This window comes from Dipteris shenzhenensis, chromosome 29 (assembly GCF_047967505.1).
Source record: "Dipteris shenzhenensis isolate YYH24624 ecotype China chromosome 29, Dip_SZ_1.0, whole genome shotgun sequence".
NCBI lineage: Eukaryota > Viridiplantae > Streptophyta > Polypodiopsida > Gleicheniales > Dipteridaceae > Dipteris > Dipteris shenzhenensis.
In genome coordinates this window covers 35,320,496-35,342,693 of record NC_141624.1, presented here as the reverse complement: position 1 = coordinate 35,342,693, position 22,198 = coordinate 35,320,496, and the positions used below count along the sequence as shown (strand labels likewise).

At 42.2% G+C, this 22,198-nt stretch overlaps 1 protein-coding gene across 4 annotated transcripts in view; it reads left to right on the top strand.

The window, feature by feature from the left end:
• LOC147882760 (mitochondrial carrier protein MTM1-like) overlaps positions 1-21,455 on the top strand; it is a 63,416-nt gene extending 41,961 nt beyond the window's left edge. For 2 of the 4 annotated variants that reach the window (XM_087400334.1, XM_087400337.1), the window contains exons 8-12: positions 9,613-9,704; positions 20,374-20,523; positions 20,699-20,757; positions 20,859-20,973; positions 21,102-21,454. In XM_087400334.1, coding sequence (XP_087256460.1) covers positions 9,613-9,704; positions 20,374-20,523; positions 20,699-20,757; positions 20,859-20,973; positions 21,102-21,203 — 518 coding nt within the window. In that variant the 3' untranslated portion in view covers positions 21,204-21,454. Of the gene's footprint in view, positions 1-9,612; positions 9,705-20,373; positions 20,524-20,698; positions 20,758-20,858 lie in introns of all 4 variants that reach the window. The other 2 variants (XM_087400338.1, XM_087400336.1) reach the window with 2 other exon arrangements.
• Positions 21,456-22,198: the final 743 nt, after the last annotated feature.

Sequence of the window (22,198 nt, the reverse complement as noted above, 5' to 3'; positions counted from 1 at the left end):
TCGTCAAATGTTATTGGGGTTGCTCAGCTGAATGGTGGTTAGCTGCAAGGGAGCTTATTGAGCCCAAGCCTCCCCGCCCCTTTTCTCTTTGCACGCAAAAGTTATTGAGCACAGGCGGATTTGGAGCATGCACCTAATGGATAGCTGCCATTCTAATTGTCCAAAGCTGTTTGAATCGGTACGTGCGGTCTTGCTGCATTAAAATAAAATAATATTAATTGGATTTTAAAGGTGGATTTTCCCCTAAAACATACCTGCACGATGCCATCGTGCACGACCCGTCCGCTTCGGCATTGGCATTTGTCACGGGGACGTGAAAAGTGATGTAAAGTACTTTGTAACTCAACCCACGTTTTAACCCAAGGTAATTGTGGCTAAGTTTAGTAATGGTTTGGCCGTGAGGGACTGGCTAGAGGAAGTGCACACTTCCTAGAAGTCCCTAGGGGCAAAGTCTAGGTGCACAAAGGCTCTAGAGAGGGATCTAACAGTTGGGCCCAAGGACAACCAACGTTGTCCTTGGTCAGGTGGGTTAGACCTTTAATTAAGGGCCAAGTGTCATGCATGTAGGTGCATGCCCTTCTCCCACCTACGATCTCTCTTCCCTCCCCCTTTGGATTTGTTAGAGCTCTTGGGTCTTGCCTTTCTTAAACCTGTTAGCCCCTACCTCTCTCAACCCTCATTCTCAGCCCTCTCTCAACCCTTGCCCTCTCTCAACCGTTTTGGGGGTGTGATATTTTGGCAGCAAAGTGGAAGAGATTCGAGCGGCTGCAAGTGCTTATGGGCTCAGGATGATTTGGAGTAAGCCCTCGGTCCCCCATTAGATAGTACAGGCAGAGTTTGCCATGACCCTCTCTAGGTTGATGCCATCTTTTAGACAATGACTTTCCTCCACAGAGTTTGGGACCTACCTCGTGAGAGACTTTCGAGATTGGCACTAGAGTCTTCCATACGACTATCTGAGAGTGGGGCAGGTATAGCATGGTTTGCACGCATCTCTGCATGGTTCGTCAGTCACGCGATTCAGATGGATCGGCTTCCCCCGTTTCAGTATAGCATGGATGCACCGCTCGAGTCGATCCCACGAGATGAGATTAACGCATCATACGGTTAGATCTCCTCCAGCTCCACACATCTCGCACTTGGGGGGGGACTAGGAGTTCCCCACCAAGACCCAGCTCTACTATGATCACTTTTTGAGAGTATCGGAAGACGGGCTCATCATCAGACCTCAGTATCTCGAGGACAGAGGAGTCTCACACGCACTGAGGATTGCCATTGGACAGATGCGGGTCTCGTCCCATCAGTTGAGGATCGAGACAGGGAGAGCTGCACGCATACCCAGAGAGTTGCGGACTTGCAGGTTGTGCACGATGGGGGCGATCGAGATAGAGGAGCACTTTCAGTGTGTCTGTCCAGTCTACTATGAGATCCGAGGGCGCTACCAATGCCTTTTTCAAGAGGGATACGGCTTTGGCCCACTCTCACGACTGATCCACTTCCAGAACCAGGTTTGCATTGGGCTCTACTTGATGGAGATGCAATGACTCAAGGAGATACTATTACGACATATCAGAGAGTAGGAGGATGGGACCACCGCACCACAGGGTACTGAGGTAGACCGAGCGCAGAGACAGGTCACATATTTCTATGCATTTGACTCGGCCCTAGGGCACTCTGGGATAGAGGAGGAGGAGCTATTCGACATGAGAGATATATGGATTAGTGGAGGTAGCCGACACAGCACTGCCAGACAAGGGGCACATAGATCGTACCCGGCGCGATAGGTGACTAGAGCACACACAATCGAGGTTCGACCTATTTCAGCTCTCCTTAGGGGAGATCGAGCAAGGCGAGGCATCACTCTTGACATAGCCCATTGGATCCAGAGATTGAGGAGACCACGTCCTCCACCACCACAGGAGACATCTCGACAGATGCAGATACATGAGCTCTTTGCATCTCATAAGAGAGTTATCATGGAGCCTGGATACGTAGGGCCGGTCCACGCACTTCGGACTCTAGCTCTGAGCACTTGATATCTTCATGTCACTCTCATTTTGCATTTTGCTACTTTGCTATTTTGTACTAGTATAGCATTTTAGTACTTAGCAAGGGCCTTAGTGAGCCCTTTGCCCCGGCCCACAGTGGTCTGTATGAGTTACTTGATTCCGTACTTTGTCCCATAGGCCCACGAGGCCTCCCATGGACGTTAATATATATTTCTTTCTTTCTCAGCTCTTCTCATCCCTCTTTCATCCCCTTTTCGCCTCTATCAGTTGTCTTGTCAGCCCTGCCTCTCCCTTCATTCTAAGACCTTCCTCTCATCCCTCTCTCCCCTCTAACCCCCTTTGCGTCTCAGCCTCTCTCAGCCCTCCTTCTCAGCCCTCTACACCCTCTCATCTTTTCCCCCCTGCCCTCTCTCAAGGCTTAGCAAGGGATGAGAGGGGGCTGAGACTCAAGAATGACAGGGGTCTACATGTCATGTGAAGATTTTTTCTTCCCTTTTTTCCATTTTCAACTTTTAAAAATATAAAATAGCTTACTCTTCCGAAGCTTGCATCTAACGTGCCTTGAACGCTACACACCTAAAGACTTGCATAACCATGATTGAGCATAAGCCTCGCCAAAGTCTTTGAGTCCAAGTACTCACCTATAAAAGAGAAACGATTCCCTATCACTTTTGACCTGGGTCAGGAACTCTTGTACCTCACCCTACTCTGACTGGTGTCAAGAGACTTGACAAATCCTTAGGGAAGCATGGTCAGCACAAGCTTTGACAAAGGTTTGTGTGTCTATTTACTCACTTATGGAAGCCAGATGATCTCATCCTACTTGGTCATCTGAAGAGAACATCTAGTTTTGGACGCTGGTCTTGTAGCAATTCTCGATAATGGAGCACTCCTCTATCTCATCCTACTTGGACATATGGAGAGAGAACATGTAGTTCTTGATGTCGGTCTTGTACCAATCCTTGATAATGGTGCATGCTTCATGAGTTGTAAGGCTAACTAAATTGATGATGCGGCACCGATCTTCAATCTTCCAATTACGACTATATATGCATCTTCAACCTTCTCTTCAACCATCACTGGATCCATTTGTGTCATAGTTGGTACAACCATGACGGCAATAGGCTTCATCTGCGAGCCCTTGCACATTGTGGTCTCCTAGTTATGGCCCTGTAACGAACTAGCTCCACTGTCATGCCAATTGATTGTGCGTCCATCTGGTGAGCATGGAGGGAAGGTCCCTTGGTTTGATTTGTGTCTCAATTTGTTGGCGAGTGTGACGTGTCTCTTGCTCTACTCCATGGACTTGTCATCTCCCTGAACCTTGCTAGTCAGTGTTATCTGGTTGGAAAAACTCAGTAATCGTGCTTTGAGTGGAGTTTCGCTCCTTATGTCGGAGGATCTCATGGATGAAAGCCGCCAGGCACCTTTGATCCAGGTAAGACAAAAGATTGTATTGGAGGCTGAAACCATCCCTGAAGTAGTGATAGAGATCTCTAATCTCATAATACATTGGACATCTGGAAGTGAGATGCTCCGTCGACTCGATCTCCTAACGACCGCATGGGGTGTAGATGCGACCCTCTTTGGGTATACCTTGTGCTCATCCACTCTCAATGCAAAGTTGGTTTGATGAGACATGGAATTTCTCGATAGATATCCTTAAGGAGTGGGTGAGGTGGATCCATGTGTACCCTAGTGGATCAATGAAACCCTCAGCTGAAATCGCAGGCAATGATCTCTATAAAAAATGAGCTTCAAAGGGGAACCGTGGGGCGCCAACAAGGTCCTTAACGTGTGTAAGCTGTAAAAGATCCTTTTGGATGACCTGGTTCACCTCGTGATATGTGAGCGGGATGGAGGGGCCCTCAACACTGTACTGGAAGGGAGGTAACCTGCCGATGTGGAGCCCCAAACTCTCAAACCGTTTGCATGTATGTGCATACCAACACCTATGGTCACCCTAGGCCACTAGTGCCATGGTTGATGATAAAGCTAACCAAGGATTCTTGCATTACTGTGTGGTGCATGAGCCATATGCGGTAGAGATACGTGATAAACCTCAAACGCAACATCGAGCTATAGTGGGTATACTCCAAACTCAGCCATGTCTCTCTAATGTGGGATGGAAAGCTTATTGTGAATCATCTATGAAAGTATTAGCCTCTCAACTCGAGCCCAGTCTGTCTCTGATAGGTCTGGCCCCCAACAAGGGCTGCTATAAATACCTGTCGGCGGACCAAAGTGGTGGCCCTGTGTCTCAGAAGTGTCACTATCACACCCATTGATTGCGCCTCTGGTCTGGTGAACATGGTGGAAGATCCTCGAGCTAGATTAGTGCATCGATACACTAATGTGTATGTCATATCTCTCGCTCCAGTCCTCGGCCAAGGCATCTCCTTGGCACATGTTGGTCGAGAAAGGAAGAAAAGAAAGAGAGTTCATTAAAAGCCTTCAAAAGATCAAAGGGTCTATGAGACTAAAAAAGACATGGTATGATGAGCTAAGGGTGGGGCCTCGAAATAGGCAATGACACCCACATGAGAAAAACCATGATCAAAGCAATATATATACATAAGAGAGAGAGCTCTTTGAGCTCATGGAGAGGGTGAGGGTTGGCGGCAATGTGATAACCATTTGGGGAGGGCTGGTGGAGAAATCGAGCCTAAGAGAGGGTCGGCGATGTGTGAGGCTGCTGTGGATTGCATAAAACCTGAGAGATCAAAAGGAGAGAGATTTTGCATCCGGGCGACATGTTCGTCAATACATACAATACTCTAAGATCTTGAAGTATCTTCAAGTACTTCTTTTGGCACGCGATTGGCTAGACCAATATTCAGAGCATGCAAGGACTCCCTAAAGATCTTCATAGTACTGCAATTTGCCCCTTAAGCTCCTCCATGAGACTTCATAGCTCATTACAGCTCTACACACCTCCGATAGCCTCTTCCTCCTTGAGGGTCCCAAAAGACCCTTTAGGAGCTCTAGCCTTGTAGCTTTGTGTACACAATCAATGTGTAGCTCCCATGACGTTGAGCACCTCCCAAAACCGCACACAACTCCCAAAACTAAGCCTGTTGAGCACCTCAACTGTGAGTGTATCTTTGCAACCACCAACAATAGTCCTTGCCAATGCTACCTCCCAATGCTTACATGTCCTTGCCTAGAGGCATTCTTACTCGAGAAGCTCCTCAAGCTTATCTAAGTACCTAAGATACTCTAGTATATACAATGCTTAAAAGTCTTGGCTCTTCAGCCACGAGCTCAAGGATCACAAATTGACATCCAAAAGAAACCGTGCATAGTAAGTGAAAAGATGGGCCTTGAGCCCAGTACATACTACAAACAAACCTTGTAAGTCTTGATGCCTCCTTTTGTCTTGGCACAATCTCTTGCGACTTCACATCTAAACAACCTCTCCATTAGGCCTTCCTAATTCATAACATTACAATGCAAAAAAGTGATAGAGCCATAAACGACAAATGACACGATAAGGTGCCACGTTATTACGTGTCCATTCACAACACAAGGTGGATCGGGTATGTGACCATTGCTTGACACGTGGCCTTTCACACATCCATTTACTCATACATCCATTTATACAAAGGTCTTTACACTAAGGTTCCATCAACACTCTATAGGTCAAGGGCATACTCAGCTGTAAAAAAGGCTGCTAAAGAAGGCAAGTGTATTATAGGTTTGATTGAGTAGGTGATACGCTGCACTTGCCAGACTCGATTGGCAGTGCTCTAACCCTCACTTCCATGATCTCTGGACCAAGACTCTTCTCTTTCAAACCTTTTGGGACATTCTCTCATTTTCCTATTTGCATCTCAAGTTCACGGAAACTTATCCTTAGTTTGCAATATTTGTCGTCTTTTGAGGAGAGAGATGTTCTCATTGAGTGCTTTAGCCTCCATTGATAAGCATTAAGTTAATTTTTTGTGTTGTTGTAGGCCATCATCTTTAGGCACCAAATATTTCGTCTATTCATTTCTTGTCTTGTACCAACCATTGTGTTTGGTTCCTTCCATTGCTTAGTGAAGGAGTTTTTCCACACCCATTTTTCCAATGGGAATTTTTTATGTTCCCTGTCTTGTGTTTTTCAATACTCCTTGGTGAGAATCGTTGTGTACCAATGTATTATATAGGGATTTCTTTATCATTTAACTCAAGTGTGAATTTTTTGCATTTAAGTTAATTTTTTGTGTTGTTGTAGGCCATCATCTTTAGGCACCAAATATTTTGTCTATTCATTTCTTGTCTTGTACCAACCATTGTGTTTGGCAATGAGCAAGGTCCTGAACGATCGAATAGTCTTCTTGCCCTGAGCCGATAGGAAAATCAGAGGGCAACCACTTACTCCTACGAGATCTTTTAGTCTTCTCTGTTGGTGGGTTTGCCATTTCAACATCGGAGGGCTCTGAAAAGGAGACCTTCTTCCTAGGGCGGCCTGTTGGAGAGGGGTCTGAGGTGGTTCTACTTCTCTTCCCGAGGCCAAGGACCTCTACATTAGAATCCTTAGAGCCTAATTCACTTAGAAGATTCCCCTTGGAATATTGGGACATTCGGTGTGATAATGACCCTTTTGGTGGCACTCGTACCATACAACATTAGCACGGTCTCTTGGAGGGTGATTGGCTTGATTTCTGATACCCACCATCTCAAGCCAAAGATCCTTTAGGGCCTTGACTAGGTCATGTTGAGATATCGAGCTCCACTCGTGATATGCTAGGGTGACCATTGTGCATTTATGTCACCCATTTTTCCAATGGGAATTTTTTATGTTCCCTGTCTTGCGTTTTTCAATACTCCTTGGTGAGAATCATTGTGTACCAACGTATTATATAGGGACTTCTTTATCATTTAACTCAAGTGAATTTTTTGCATTTACTTCAAAGGCTTAAAAGTGCTTAGAATGCTTCTTTCCACATGCACATTCCATTTGTAGTTTTTTTGAACTTGAGACCTAAGCATTTATATGGTTGAGCCATTTTCAAATCTTTTCCGTCAAATGTGAATGGAACTTATTTGTGCCGTGTCCCAATGGTCATTTGTTTTGTCTTGCTTATATTCCTTTGCATGCTAGAAAATTGGTAGAATTTAAGCCATCCAATTGTTGCTGTAGGCCTTCAATTGTCTCTTTTCTCCATCTCACTCATCTCCTCTCCCTCATATGCAATCACTACCTTTTACTAATTATTAATGGATTTTCTTGTATATTTTGCTTTAGCTACTTAATATCATCGGCTAATTAAGATTACAATGGTTTTACCACCTTGCTTGCTATGTGCTTGCCCTTCTAGCTTTTACATTGCTTTATGAGACCGTAGAATACAATTACATGATTTATGAGGCCATATTACAGTCATTGTCTAATCCTCTCTCTTTGTGTCTCTCTCTCTCTCTCTTCCTCATCAAATAGTACAATTGAGTTTGCCATGACACTAATCTAGATCGATGCCATTTTTTCAAACAGTGACATGTCTTCATAGGGTTTGGGCTTTGCCTAGGTTGAGACTCTATCGAGATTAGCACTAGAGTCATCCAGACGACTAGCAGATTAGGATGCACGTAGATCCAAATGGTTTGCTAGTCAAGGTATTCAAATGGATCGACTCCCCCCTTTTTGGTACAATTTGGATGCCCAATCCCCCTAGTCCATTGAGATGAGATCAATTGTATCATACAGGTGGATCTACTCCAACCCTATACGTCAGGGACTTGGGAGGGGAACTGGGAGTTACTTGCGAAGATCCAATTCTATCACGATCATCTCTTGAGAGTATTAGAGGATGGAGTGATTATTAGGCTCAAGTAACTAGAGGGCAAATGTGTCTCACACGTAGGGATGATTGCCATTGGGTAGCTACATGTCTCGTGCCACGAGATGAGGATCGAGACAAGGAAGCCATAGGAACATCTAGAGAGGAGCGTATTTGTAGGCTATGCACACTGGAGGAGGCAGAGGCAGAGGCAGAGGTAGTTGGGAAACCACAACGGACCACACATATTGATCGTCGCCAACACTTTATCAAGGGTTTTATGCCACTCTAGCCCCTTACATCATCGGTGCCTCCCATGGGTTTGACTTCTCCGTGAGCATTCATAGGACCACTACAATGTCCCTACACCATACCTTCTGTGCCCTCCATGGGCTCATACATTTTTTTGGTACTAGTGTTTCTATGTTAATGTTACACTTGTCTTGGGTGCAGATGCTCGCTTAGAGGCTCCACCCATTCATCTAGTTTTTTCAGTCTCATAGACCCTTCGGTCTTTCGAAGACTTTTTATATCCTCTCTCTCTCTCTCTCTCTCTCTCTCTCTGTGACACACACACACGCGTGCGCGCACGCACACGCACACGCACGCACACACCCATGCACGCAGGCAGAGAGAGTCGTACAGAGACTCTTTCCTCCTCCTACATGTCTTTGACAAATCCCTTGCAAAGATCAAAATGAGGATGACATACACAAAAATCAGGTATATTTTCAAACAAGCATAGCTTCAGCTCCAGGAAGCAAAATTTTGAGCTTCTTGAATCATTGTTAGAGCTCCCTCTTCAACATTAGATTGAAATATTAAGAGTCTTGCAAAGTCAACAAAACCTCAAAATGGGACGTGGTATTCCTCGGAATGAAAATACTTTGAGGTGAGCAAACTTTGGATTCATGAAGGCTCGATTGCTGGAAGTACAGACAAAATATCGGTTTCGTAAACTCGCAAAAATCTCTCTCCGCCTCCCTCTCTCTCTCTCTCTCTCACATGTACATAGACTTTTTTACCTCCTCTTATGTTTCTTTCACTAATCACTTTCAAAGATTAAAATGAGTATAACATACACAAAAAATCATGAGCCTTTTGAAATGACCATAACTCATGCTGTAGGAAGCATGATCCTGAGCTCCTTGAGTCAAGATTACCGTTACAACGCCCTCATTGACGTGGGTGTGAAATATGTAGACTTGGAGATTTGCAAAATCAACAAGTCATCGAAATGGAGGTGGTATTGGTCAAAATGGATTAGGATGGAGATGGGGTTCTGAAGCTCTCAAGCCACCAACATTCCAAACACGGGCAGTCTGAGAGACTTGTCATTTCCGGAGAGAGCTCACTTGAGGCTTTGACACCATGTGGGAAATATTGCAAATGAAACTAAACGGGCTATATACACATTGGTGAATAAGGGTTGCTCCCTGAAGTCCACATAGTGCTCTTGGGATTGCATTATGTAGTGCAATTTACCAAATGTTCTAACAAGCTTCTCTCTTCTGTGACATCCTTGCAATTGAAAAGGAAGAGAATTAAGCTCAGAATGCAAAGGTATCGTAGAATGTAAGGCATATAGTCATTATTTGTCGATCCTGTGTTAAAATTTACCCTTTAAGGTGGTAGAATTGTGTTCCTCTGTTTAGTGTGCATTTGTAAAGGAGTTGACAAACATCATGCTCCTTTGTTATATGTGCCATGTGCGGATCTCATAAAGAAACAGTAATACTTTGTCCAGTCTTTTGTTCTTCAAGGCTGGTCATTAGTAAAGAAGTCCATATACATGATGAAGCTGATTGTTTGGTTGGTTGCTTTCTTTCTGGGTGAAGTGCAAGGGGTGAGGGCCTTGTGGACTGGAGTTGGAGCTCAGCTTGCACGGGATGTTCCATTTTCTGCAATCTGTTGGGCAACATTGGAACCGGTTTGTGGCATTTTGCATGTGATTTAATGGGGAATATAAAGAATTTATTCAGTTAAATGGAAGATGCAGATCAAAACATAATAGTGAGTGGAGGAATGTATGTCTGGACTCTTGAATAAGAGAGAGGCTTTATGGCACTCACAAGTAGCAATGAAGTACCTTTTATGAATTTATTTTCTTATCAATATCTCGCTGTTAGAGTATGTGGACATCTTCCCTTGTTTTCTTTTGACTTGCACAAGAAGAGTATTTTGCGGTGAAGTAATCAAGCAGCTAAGTCTGATTTCTTTCATATAGTGCTTTTCTAGGGAAGTGCTTCTCTAAAAAATATTCAGAGTATATATTGGGGTTATGGATATTAAAATCTACTTTATTCTAGATATGCAGTATGCTTTTGTACGTAATTGGATTTAAATGATGCTAAGCAACATATTGAGGCTAGCATTCTAAGTTTGAGTGTATTTGTGCTTTCTAAGTTAGAAATGTATTTTTGCCTTTTTGTAGAAATGATACATAAGTGTAAAGGGCCATTTAGCTTTTTATGTTTTATGTTTTAAATAAGAGAGAGAGAGAGAGAGAGAGAGAGAGAGAGAGAGAGAGAGAGTTTCTAGTTTTTTGGAAGTTTTTGTTTCTTGACTTGCTTGTTTATTTTTGCTTAGTCACCTGCTTCGTTTCTTCTTTATTTCTTGTTTTCATTCTCTTTTGTTTATTTGACGTATTTTAGTAAGCACTAGGTTTGCCCAAGAGACTCCGTGGGTCTTTAGAAACCCAGTATAGCTGCTTATGCTTGGGCACTGATGACGACATAAGTGTTGCTTTGCTTGCTAAGTATGTCTTCCTTTTGTTTTTCATAAAAGTTTTTGTTTACCTCTTTTTTCTTCTCTTTCATTTTCTCTTTTATTTTCTTTGTAGATTTTTAATCTTTAGAACAACAAAAATTCTAAATTTGTATGATTGGACTTATTCTAGTCTTACAAAGGAATATTTTTCTATCACCTTAGCGGACATGCAAATTCTTTGAATTTTCGTCCAAGTGGTGATCAGCTATTCAACTACATCGTTTTATCTTACGTGGGTGCAGAAGCCCCAACAGCTAATCTTATTCTCATTTATTCTTATTATTATTTTAATTCTTTTCTTTTTGTTTAAAAATTTTTAATATTTAATTCTCTCTCTCTCTTTGTCTCTCTCCTCCTTAATTTTATTTCTTTAAAAAGTGTGCTTTTGCGTTTTGTTTTAGTTGCTCTCCTTGGTTTATTTCATTGTATGACCACTTTATTTTATATTTATTTATTTTTTAAATTATTGGTAACTTTCCTTTTCTCTTTCTCTTTTTTTGGTGCTTCTAGGTTGATTAAGCTCTTACAGTGGCCTTGGGGCCCTGGCTAACCCTAACTGTAATCACCAGTTTGGGAGTATATTGGCATTAGCGATACATGCTATGATGATTTTGCCTTTTGGAAACCAACAGGGCGATCTCCTGGGATGTCATATGGCTCCTGTGACATTCCCTTGTAGTAAGGGAGGAGTTACCTTGGGACGAGTAACGACTGTGCAAGCAAGCCCTCCCCTAAATACTAGTCTCGCTTTTGCTAGAGTTAGGGGATATAGCAAGGGAGAAACTGCTTTGGGATGGGCAGGGAGAGTGCAAGCAAGTTCCCCAATGTTGGATCGTTTGACCTCACCGAACAACATTGGAAGTTCTAGTGATGTCTTGTCTCTTTGGTAGGTGATTTAGTTGGGTCTAGCTTGGTAAATCAAAACAAAAAAGTTAGAAGAAACATATATAGAGAAAGGTATAACTTTTTAGCTAGGTCAAACATGAATAATCTTCATGATTTTGGGGAAGGTAACATTAATTGGTCTAACTTTAAGGCTTTATTAGTTAGCACTCATTATACTAATAATAACATGAGAATTCTTAATAAACTAAGACGTCTTAGAAACAAGCATCTCAAGACTTCTATTTCTATTAGTCCTATTCATGCCACGCAAGTAATTTATGTTGTCTATAACATACATAGTAGTAATATGCTTTATGTAGGACAAACATATAGGACAGCTTTTATTTGTTTTCATGAACATGTTAGGGAAGCTAGAAAAGTTCATAGGAAGAATTCCTTAATTGAGAATTCAAAACCCTTATATGCAGCAATGGCAAAGTTTGGTTTCGAATCTTTTCGTTGCTTTCCCATTGAGCATATAGAGGGCCATTTTAATAATGCCAAGGACTTTTACAAGGTTGCTCGTCCTCGTGAATTGTTTTGGATGAGAACTTTACACACTTTCTTCCCAAGAGGTTTTAATTTGGAAGGAAAATCAACACTTCGTAAAAATAAAAGAACCTCTAAAAAGAACCCTTTGATGTGGAGAACTCATATCAAGTCCTTTAACATTCCTCATTACCAACATAGTCATACACCTAACATCGTATGGAAACCTAAAGTTATGTTACGAGGTTGTCCTAGCTCTCTTGCAATCTCACATGTAGTTCGTGAGTTGCCTCCCTCACTTCCTCTACCTCCTTTAGTTCCTTTAACTTCCCCAATTCCAAGAGTTTTTGCTTCTTGAGACTATAAAAGAAGACTACTCTACCTAGATAGATTAATGTTATTGGGTCTTTTTTCAATAAAAGTTTTTGAAAAATATAATGTCAAAGTTCTGTTTAAACTTCAATACACCTTGGAAAACTTCTCTTTTGAGGATTTGAATTTAAATAAGCTCCATTATATATAACTTAAAACTTCGTTGGATCGCTTCTTAAAAGTAAAAGCTTCCTTTCAAAGCAAAGAAGTCTATCTAAATAAGGAACTCTTGATTTGTGTTTTTACTTCTCCCTCACTTGACAAGATAGGCTTAAACTCCATTTTGAAGTCTCCTGAAGTAATGGATTCTCTCCCTCATTTTGTGAGAAGAATTTGGAAGCATCTAGTAGTAGCTTGGAAGTATGTAAAAACTTTATGACAAAAGGCTTTCAACTATGGAGAGATAGGTAAAAGGCTTTCAGAGCATTCAAAATCTTCTATCCTTAAAGAACCTTGTTGTTGTAAAAGTAAGAGATTCCAAAGCTTTATTGATGCTGATTTAGGACATGTAGTCACAACTGATACCTCAATTTTGCTTTCTAGTAACCTAAGAGACCTTTTCATGAAAGGCACGAAATTTCGATTGTACTCTTTTAAAGAGTCCTGCCTTTTAAAAGCTATCGATAAGGGAATCTCAAAGTTTGTTTTGCAATTAGAATAATTTTTGGGAGTTAGGAAGATTTTGAAGAAAGTTGCTTTGAAACTAGAAGAAGTCCCTTCGGTTAATTGCTCAAAGAAAAGTAACCATCTTTGTAAAGAAGATGAAACTCTTCTTCAAAAATTCCATAGGAATTTTGTCATTTCTTATGTGGACAAATGTTCCAATAACTTTGTTTTTATTTGCAAAAAGTTTTACTTAGAATGTCTTTTGAGAGAAGTGAACTCGTCTGCCCAAACTTACGCCCCTGCGTTAGTTTCTCAAAAGGATTTGATCTCAAAACATCAGAGTTTTTGCAAGTCTTCTAGGTTTGTTTGCAATCCAAGCATACCTTTTCTTTGTGCTGCTTGGAAGTTTCACAAAACTCCAAAAAAGCCAAGATTTATTGCAGCTGCTTGTGAAACTACTTTGACGAATATCTCTAAATGGCTAAGCTACTGCTTCAAAGCCATGTTGCCTAGTGTCCATGAACTTTGGAGGGACTTATTAAAAGAGGCAGATGTCCCCTTGAACTCAAGTTGGATTTTAAATGACTCTATAGGAGTGATTCCTGTTGTAAAATTTTTTAATTCCTCTCGAAGCATTCGGGAAAAAGAGTCTCCTATTCTCCTTCAAACCTATGATTTTACGACGCTTTACACAAAGATTGAGCTGGAAGACCTGAAGTTTAGAATTAAAAAGCTAGTGGCTGAAGTTTTCAAGTTGAGATTTGGCAAAGATAGATGCAAAGTGCTAAAAGTTGAGAAAACAGCCTTATGCTTTGACTTTTTGTGGCTAAAAAATAAAGATCATGACATAGGTTCTAAAAAGAAAAGATACATAAAGGTAGTAAGTGTAGAAGATGTTTGCTCTTGGATAGATTTTCTTTTAGATAATCTTTACATCACAATAGGTGATTCTTTGTTTCAACAAGTTATAGGAATCCCCATGGGCACTAATTGTGTTGTCTTTTTAGCAAACTTTTATCTTTTCACTTATGAAGTTGAGTTTATGCAACGTCTTATTTCTATCAATACCTGCCTTATCATTCTACATAAGCTTAGTCAAGTTAGGCATTTTATAGATGATTTATTTGTACCAGATGTTTCTAACTTTCAAGACTTTATGTATAAAGACGCTAGAGCTTTTGGAGACGTGACTCTTGTGAACTAAACTGCACTTCAAGAGGGGATTCTTGTGTTTTCTTAGATCTTAGACTTTCTCAATCTACCATAGGATTATGTTGGAACTATCGGAGTCCTAGTGTGTGTGTTCCTAGAGTCCTAGGAGTGTCCTACAGTGGTGTGAGTGTGAAGAGTCTTGAGGCCACTTGTGCCACATCATGTGGTAGGTGTGATAGGAATTCTGCCCCGACTTGTAGAAAAGCTACTGTTTTGTAGGACGCCACTTTTCTCCATCGCTCCTGGAAAGGCCTCTGTTGAAGACTGCGTGCTCCTCCCTCGTTTTCGCTCTTCACGCCATCTGTAGATACGAAACGAAGAGAGAGAGTGTAGGTACAAGACAAGTCGATAGAGTAGTCACGTCAAAACTTAGATAAGATATGAAAACACAAGTACAAAGTACTTGTACCTAGACCTAGGACTAAGTGTCCTAGGTGTCACATAGGACTAAGTGTCCTATGTGGCCTAAAAGGCACTAGCACAAGGCACTAGCACTATAAGTGCCTACACTTATGCCTACAAGGCACATACCATGGCCTATAGGGCATCACTAGAACCACCAGAAGATGGCCTACAAACCCCCTTCCATGGGATGGGCTGAAGTACTCTGGAAACGTCTCAGAATACCTGGTAGTTTCTGGTCATGGTGGCACATGTTCATCCAAAAGGATATAGCCACCTGAATGTACAAGGAATGTCAGATCATGTAACAAAGGGAACCAAGTGTAAAGCCTGTCGGAAGACTTCAAACTTGGAACGAGAAAGTGCCTTTGTAAACATATTTGCGATGTTGTCCTCTGTGGGAAGATAGGACAACTCTATGTCTCTTGCTGACAACCGCTCCCGAACATAATGATAGTGAACTTCAATATGCTTGGTACGCGCATGAAACACTGGGTTACGCGCAATGGCCAAAGCACTTTGGCTGTCAGTATAGACAATAGTGGAGGATGTCTGGCGAATACCAAGATCTGTAAGTAACTGTTGAAGCCAAACACACTCTACTGTAGCGGTGAAAGCTGCCCTGTACTCAGCCTCACAGCTAGACGTGGCAACTGTTGGTTGCTTCTTGCTGAGCCAAGAAATACATGAATTTCCAAGCAAAAAACAATTGCTAGTATGTGACACTCTGGTGTCGGAACATCTTGTCCAGTCACTATCCGCGCAAGCATGCATGGTAAGTGAACCCTGATCACCATAGAAAAGGGCTAAATCCTGAGTGCCTCTGAGATATCTGAAGACTCTCTTCACTGCCTGCCAATGCTGTGAACTGGGCATGAGCATGAATCTGCTGAGCTGAGATACTGCATACTGCAAGTCAGGTCTGGTGTGACATAAATAAATAAGGCATCCAACAGCCTGCTGATAAAGAGTGATATCACATGGTGGGCTCCCATCATGAGCTGAGAATTTGAAGCGAGGGTCCATTGGAGTAGAGATTGGCTTGCAATCCTCAAATTGAAAACGATCAAGGACAAAGAAGTCTCTTCACCATCCGTGGAATAAATGGAACCTTAGTTGTAGGCGCATCCTCTCACCCCAGAACTTGAACTTGGTCTTAGCTATCTTACTACCTCCTTATCTAGCAATGAGGCTCAAAAAACAATCCTTGTCAGGAATAAGCGAGGTGCAGATAGAACTGCTCCTATTTACCCAGCCCAATGAAGGCTGTTTATACAGTTTCATTCCTTCCTGGTAGTAATGAAGTTTGGTCTATACAAGATTTGTTATGCTCCAAAATGTTGACTATTTTCTTGCATTGGTTCCTACACACATACATCAGCCTTGTACAACCTATTGGCTATGCCCGACACACAGTTGTGGTTGTAGTATTTGTAAAGATGGAGCTTGGATCTATCTTACCAGCTTCCGTGCTATATTGAGCACATGGGCCTCCAGCTGGCACCATTTTCGTAACTGAATTGATTCTGATTTCTCTAGTTACATGATCTGCAAGGATGCAAGAGAGCTTGTTCTTTAATATGATAGCTGATGCAGTATGTGTACCAATGCACGGTTCGCTATACTCAGTGCAATGGAGTGACCGAATAGAAGAACATGCCATTAATGGAAATGGCAGGGTGCATAATTAAGGCCAAAGGACTGCCTCGTAAGTTTTGGATGGAAGCTATAATGTGGTCTAATCATGTTTAGAATAGGTGTCCCACTAAAGCACTTAAGTTTATGGCACTGTAAACCTTGACACTGTATTGAGCTTGGTATGAAAGAAGCTCAAAGGTCAGTTACTTCACACATTTGGATGCGTAGGATATGCACATGTACCTTAGGAATATAGAGGAAAGATTGATGACAAAGCTGAGAAGTGCATATTTGTGGGCTACAGCATTGAAAGCAAGGGTTGTAGACTCTACGATCCGGCTACTAAGAACGTGTTCACTAGTAGAGATGCTATTTTTGTTGAGAGATGCTATTTTTGTTGAGAAATCAGATGTTCCCTTGCTGTTTTTGACAAAAATCAGGGTTCATGAGATGATACTAAAGCTGATATGCCTGTTGAAAATCAGAATTTGCAGTAGAATTCACAAGTGGTTGATGCCTCAGCTCAGCCTCTTGTCACTCAACAAGAAGGTGAAAGAATTGTGTTTAGCCATGTAGGAAGGTAGGATAGTCCCTCGTTGCGTGCTCCATACTCTCCAGGAGTGCAAGCTTTCTGCTCCACTTCCTTGGCAACACGTCTTGTGAGTAGAGACGCTAAGGATGCCAACTACTTTGATTGAGCTTGGGCCAATAATTTGCTGGAAATGGATGAACGTTATTGTTTTGACGATCCACGTGATAATGTGCAATGGATGCAGGCTATGCAAGAGGGAATTCAGAAGAACCACACTCGAGATTTGGTGGACTTGGCTGTGGGCAAGAAAGCAACAGGTTCGAAGTGGGTATATAAGCTGAAACGCAGATCAGATGGATCTATTGATTGTTGCGAAGGGCTATGCTAAGAAAAAGGTTATGGACTGTGATGAGATTTTTGCTTCCGCTTCTTGTATGACCACCATTAGCTGTGTGATGCATTTTATCGATGGCATACCCATCAGATGGACGTTAAAAGTGCATTTTTGAATGGGGACCTCTTGGAAGTGGCTTATGTGTCTCAACCCATTGATTTTGTTGTAACTGGCAAGGTAAGACAAACTTTGCAGGTTGAAGAAAGCCTTGTCTAGCTTGAAGTAGGCTCCTAGATCTTGGTATGCAAAGATTGATGCTTGTTTGACCAGCCAGGGTATGCAAAATAGTCCAAATGAAAGCACTCTTTATGTGAGGAAAGAAGGGGGTGATTCGGTCATCATTGTCTTGTATGTTGATGACATGCTGCTCATGGGTACTGATGCCACAATAATTGCAAATTTTAAGCCTGAATCATTTGAGATGTCTCATTTGGGACTGGTACACTATTACTAGGGCAATCAATTTGCACAAGATGAAAAGAGCATTGGTTTGTTGCAGTCCAATGACATTGGGAAACTGCTTGAGCGGTTCAAATTTCAGAATTGCGAGCCCATTTCAACTCCTATGGAGCCAAGGCTCAAGCTATCTATGCATGATGCCAGTGAACCGCCAAGCTGTAGGATGCCTAATTTGCTTGTGTTATATATGGCTAGGCACTCACATAAGTATCCCAGTTGAGCAGATCTACGCACAGCTAAGATTTCTCGCAAGTGTGGCAATTATCTTCACCAAAGCAAAGTTACCCCATGAAAAGTTTGAAGCTTTTTGCAAAGCTTTGAACTTATATTCGTTTTGTGATTGATATTATTTAAGGCAGTGGCCAATGTATTAGTTAGGAGGGTTAGATGCATTTTTTCCTTCTAAGTTTTTTCTCCTAACCATAGTTAGTGGTTGATTTAGCGATATAGTCAATTTTCGACTCACCCTAGGGTTTTGTCATGTTGACAACCCTCCTGTACTTCATTCTTGCAATCTTATTTTAGCATAGCTTCACGTTTTTGAGCTCCCCACGTCCACAATCTCTTACAACAGATGTTAGACACACACACACATTTTTTTTTTGGGGGTGAAAAGAGTTATTTTTATATTACAAAATCACAATCCCAAAGCAGGATGGGCTCAAGTACATCAAGAGAAGATTTCAAGATGTGACAAATATACATCATGATCAAAAGTCCCTATTTGCAAGCAATCAAAAAAAGATTGCTGCAAAGAGCGCTTGAAGGAGTACAGGGGGAAAAAAGGGTCACCAAAGACTTTGTGTTGGAATGGTCACCTCCCCATCTGTAAGCCCCCATATGAGGAGAGCGTGGGGGAGGGAGACCTTGGGCAGGATGTGCCCTGAAAGAAGAGAGGAGGGTTCTGGCTGATCTGCAGGAGCATAAGGTGGAGCAGAGGACAGCAGTAGGGACCCAAGAGAAGAGGCCATGAGCTCACGGATGACGTCAGCAACAGTACGGAACAGTACGGAGCTGAGGTGCACACGTGTGGGCAGATCAGGCAGCCAAGAAATAGCGCAGCATAGTGGGGGTCTATGGGCAGGTATACAGCCTGCAGCAGGGTCTCGAGCAGCAGCAAAGGGGAGCCTAGCAGCAGCCCAAAAGGGCCTGGCTAGGGCCCTTATATAGGGCTGGTTGGGCTGAGCCAACCAGGTCGGTTGGGCCAGCCAACCAGGTCTGTCCAGTCGGCCCATTTAGGGCTGGCTGGTCGGTGCATTTGAAAGGGCCTTGAGGCCTATAAAAGGAGAGGCACTTCCCTCATTTCATCATCCAGCAGCCAGCAGTTCCAGGGCAGAAAGGAGCAGCAGGAAGCCTACTCTCTGGGCCTATCTACAGGAGGTGAGACAGTGCAACAGGTGCTGCAGACTTAGCTCTAGGGAGAGGCTGGACCTTGGCTGTCTTCTAGGGCAGCAAGGTGCTGAGATCATCATACCTTCTGGAGCAGCCATTCACAAGCAGGTTGGATCAGTGGAACAAGGACCTGTGTGCTGCAGACAAAGCTTGGCAAGGGCTGCCCACCTAGGCTGATTCACAAGCAGTAAGGTGGAGAAGAACACACTGGACGGAAAGTCTACAGACGCTCGAGGTGGAGCACGCGGACTCGAGTCTAGAGATAACTGGCTGATAGGAGAAGGACCTTGTGGTTAGATTAGAGGACCACACCATTGGTGGGACTCTGGTTCTATCTATTTTGTATTGTGTCCATAGTTTTGGACGGAAATATATCATTTTGGTGGTTTCTCTATCTGGCTGGTTCATTGTCTATTAATGAGTCTGCAAAATCTATGTGACTCACATTAAGTAAAGAAGTTTGTGATTCCACATCCCACACGCACACGCACACTGTGTGAGCTCTTGGGCATTACTATAAGTCTTCCATTGTGTGTACCCTCTGTTGGGTCATTTCTAACACTATGATTTCTATCTTTGCAGAGAGTCCATAGTGCCCAATACCGAACCCATACAAAACACACACACACACACACACACACACACACACACACACACACACACACTACGTAGTATAGTGCATAGTTTAAAATTTAAATCAAAGTTCAACTCTCTCTCTCTCTCTCTCTCTCACACACACACACACACACACACACACACAATATAGTGCACATACATAGACTATAGTACACATGCACAACTATAGGGTACAGTGCGCGCGCATACACACATGATAAAATCCCAAGAACATATAACACATATAAGAAACAACTCCCCGTGCACCCAGCACCCAAAAAAAGAAACTTTTTTTTTATTTTTTTATATAGAAAATGACATTTGTCTGGAAGTGCTAGTTTTGCATGTTTTGTGGAAACGTTTCTGCTAGAAACATTTCGTCAGGTTTCAACATGTTTGGTCATTATGCACACACACATGTATATATATGCACGCATGCACGTATGTTGTGAAGTCTCCCATTGTGAAGCATTAATGCTATTGTGAATTCGACCATTATAAGCTTTTTTTAAGTATGTGGTGTATCATTTGTCCGAATCTGCATAATGTGCAGTGTTTAGGATGTAGGATTTGTTTTAAAAAAGGTCCACTAGGAAACTTGAGGTAATAAATTTCACTCCTTTTTTTTTGAAATGCTCCAAAAAGTTTTGAAGCTTGGAAGAGATGCACAGATGTTTCATGCAATATTGGGACTCGTTGGGAGAGGAGGATTTGCTGGGATTTTTTTCTTTTGGGATTTGTAACAGTTGTATTGTTCTGAAAAGCTCACCTTGATGGAGTGGTTCTTACAACTGCTATGTTTTCACGACTTTCTCATGTTTGGAATGCTGCCAGCTAAGGAGAGAGTTCATTCAATGGGTGGGTTCAGAAGCTAGCGCAGCAAGTGTCCTGGGTGCAAATTTTTCAGCTGGATTTATTGCTGGCAGTGTTGCTGCAGCTGCTACTTGTCCTCTAGATGTGGCCAAAACACGGCGGCAAATTGAGGTAAAAAGGGCTACAGAAAAGGTTCTTTTGGCTACGTGTGTGGAATTCTCATTGTGATTTTTGATCTGCAAGGGTTATTGCAAGTGGTCTCTCAATTGAATTCTAGTTTTCGACATAAGCTATGGTTCTTGGAGAGCATATTGGGTTGATGGCTACCTTTTTCTGTTTTTAACAGAAGGATCCAGCAAAGGTGCAGAGAGGTAGCACGAGACAGGTGATGATACAAGTGTGGAGGTAAGAGACAAATTTGTAATCTGTGCTGCTTGTCAAGGGGCAGTTTGTGTCTGGGGCAGGCTGTAATTTAGTTTTGAGGCCTGTTTGCCTTTTTGTAACAGGGAAGCGGGTTTCCGAGGCTTGTTCATGGGAGTAGCTCCACGTGTCGCACGTGCAGGACCCTCTGTTGGAATTGTAGTTTCATTTTACGAGGTAGTAAAGTATGCTCTCCATCAGGTACATGGTCATACTTGAGCAAAGACTTGCAGTCCTCATGTTTTGTGGATGACACTATTATTTTCTGAAGAAAGAGGACAATTTATTCTTGCACCATTCAAAAGAATGAGAAATGCATTTTGGTACAGTGCCCAGCATGCATGCTTTGGATGAATCAAGGAGTAGTCCTGAGCATTCTTCATTATAGGCTGAAAGTTTTTGGGGCCTCTGAGCCCTATCTAGGGAGTTGAATGTTCCTTGCAAGGGGCAGAGGTCTGTTGACTCTTGAGAGGCATGCAGAAGCAAGCAATAAGCGCAGTAGCAATTTCAATCTTGAAGCTTGTATGTTGGTGGTTGAACCACGAGCTATAGTTATTATCTCAAAGGCGAATTATTATTGTTTATTTTTATCATCATATGTTGCTAAATAAAATTCCTACTTATTGAAGCAGTAGTAGCAACCTGGTATGATTTCACGACTAGTTATGCCCTGTTCTAATAATGCAGCAGATGTAATGATCGTTTTTCCATGAACAGAAACAGCATTGTATTTTGTCACTTTCTTTCTCTGAAATAGCATGTGAAGCAGCAGGTGAAAAGATCATTTTTCTGTGAATAAGTCAGAAATAGTATCGTATTTCGTCACATCATTCTCTGAAGTAGTATGCATGGTGTAGGAGTGCGGGAATTGCTTTATGAAGCTCTATCACTATGAGCTAACCAAGGATGCAGATTAGGCTTTGAGATAGAGTTCACTATGAAATCTTTGATTTCGCAATGATATATTGATATTTTTAGAAGATTAAATGCTGCAAGTGTAACTTAGGGATGGTATATGCTGGATTCCAAACGTGCCTGGTGTTTTAAATACGGAGTGAGGGTGTTTTAGAGGGAAAAAGTTATCAAATGTCCCTGATTCTCTCTGTATAGCATCTAACAGACCTGCCCTAGGCCTCGTGTTTTCTCCATGGAGCTACTTAATACCCTTGCAAACACAGCAATCTCTCTCTCTCTCTCTCTCACACACACACACACACACACACATTTTTTGGTAAAATCCAGTGTATCTATATTCTCATAAACTTACAATCTGGGAAGTCTTCCACACACTGACATTAGACTCCAAACTAGAGCCCAATGTAAAAAACTCAAAAACAGATAGAGAACACTTCAAGGCTAGTAGCATCCAAGTCCCTTGCAGCAAAACTGTCATATAAGGATTGCTTGAGGGACATTTTGAAGAAAA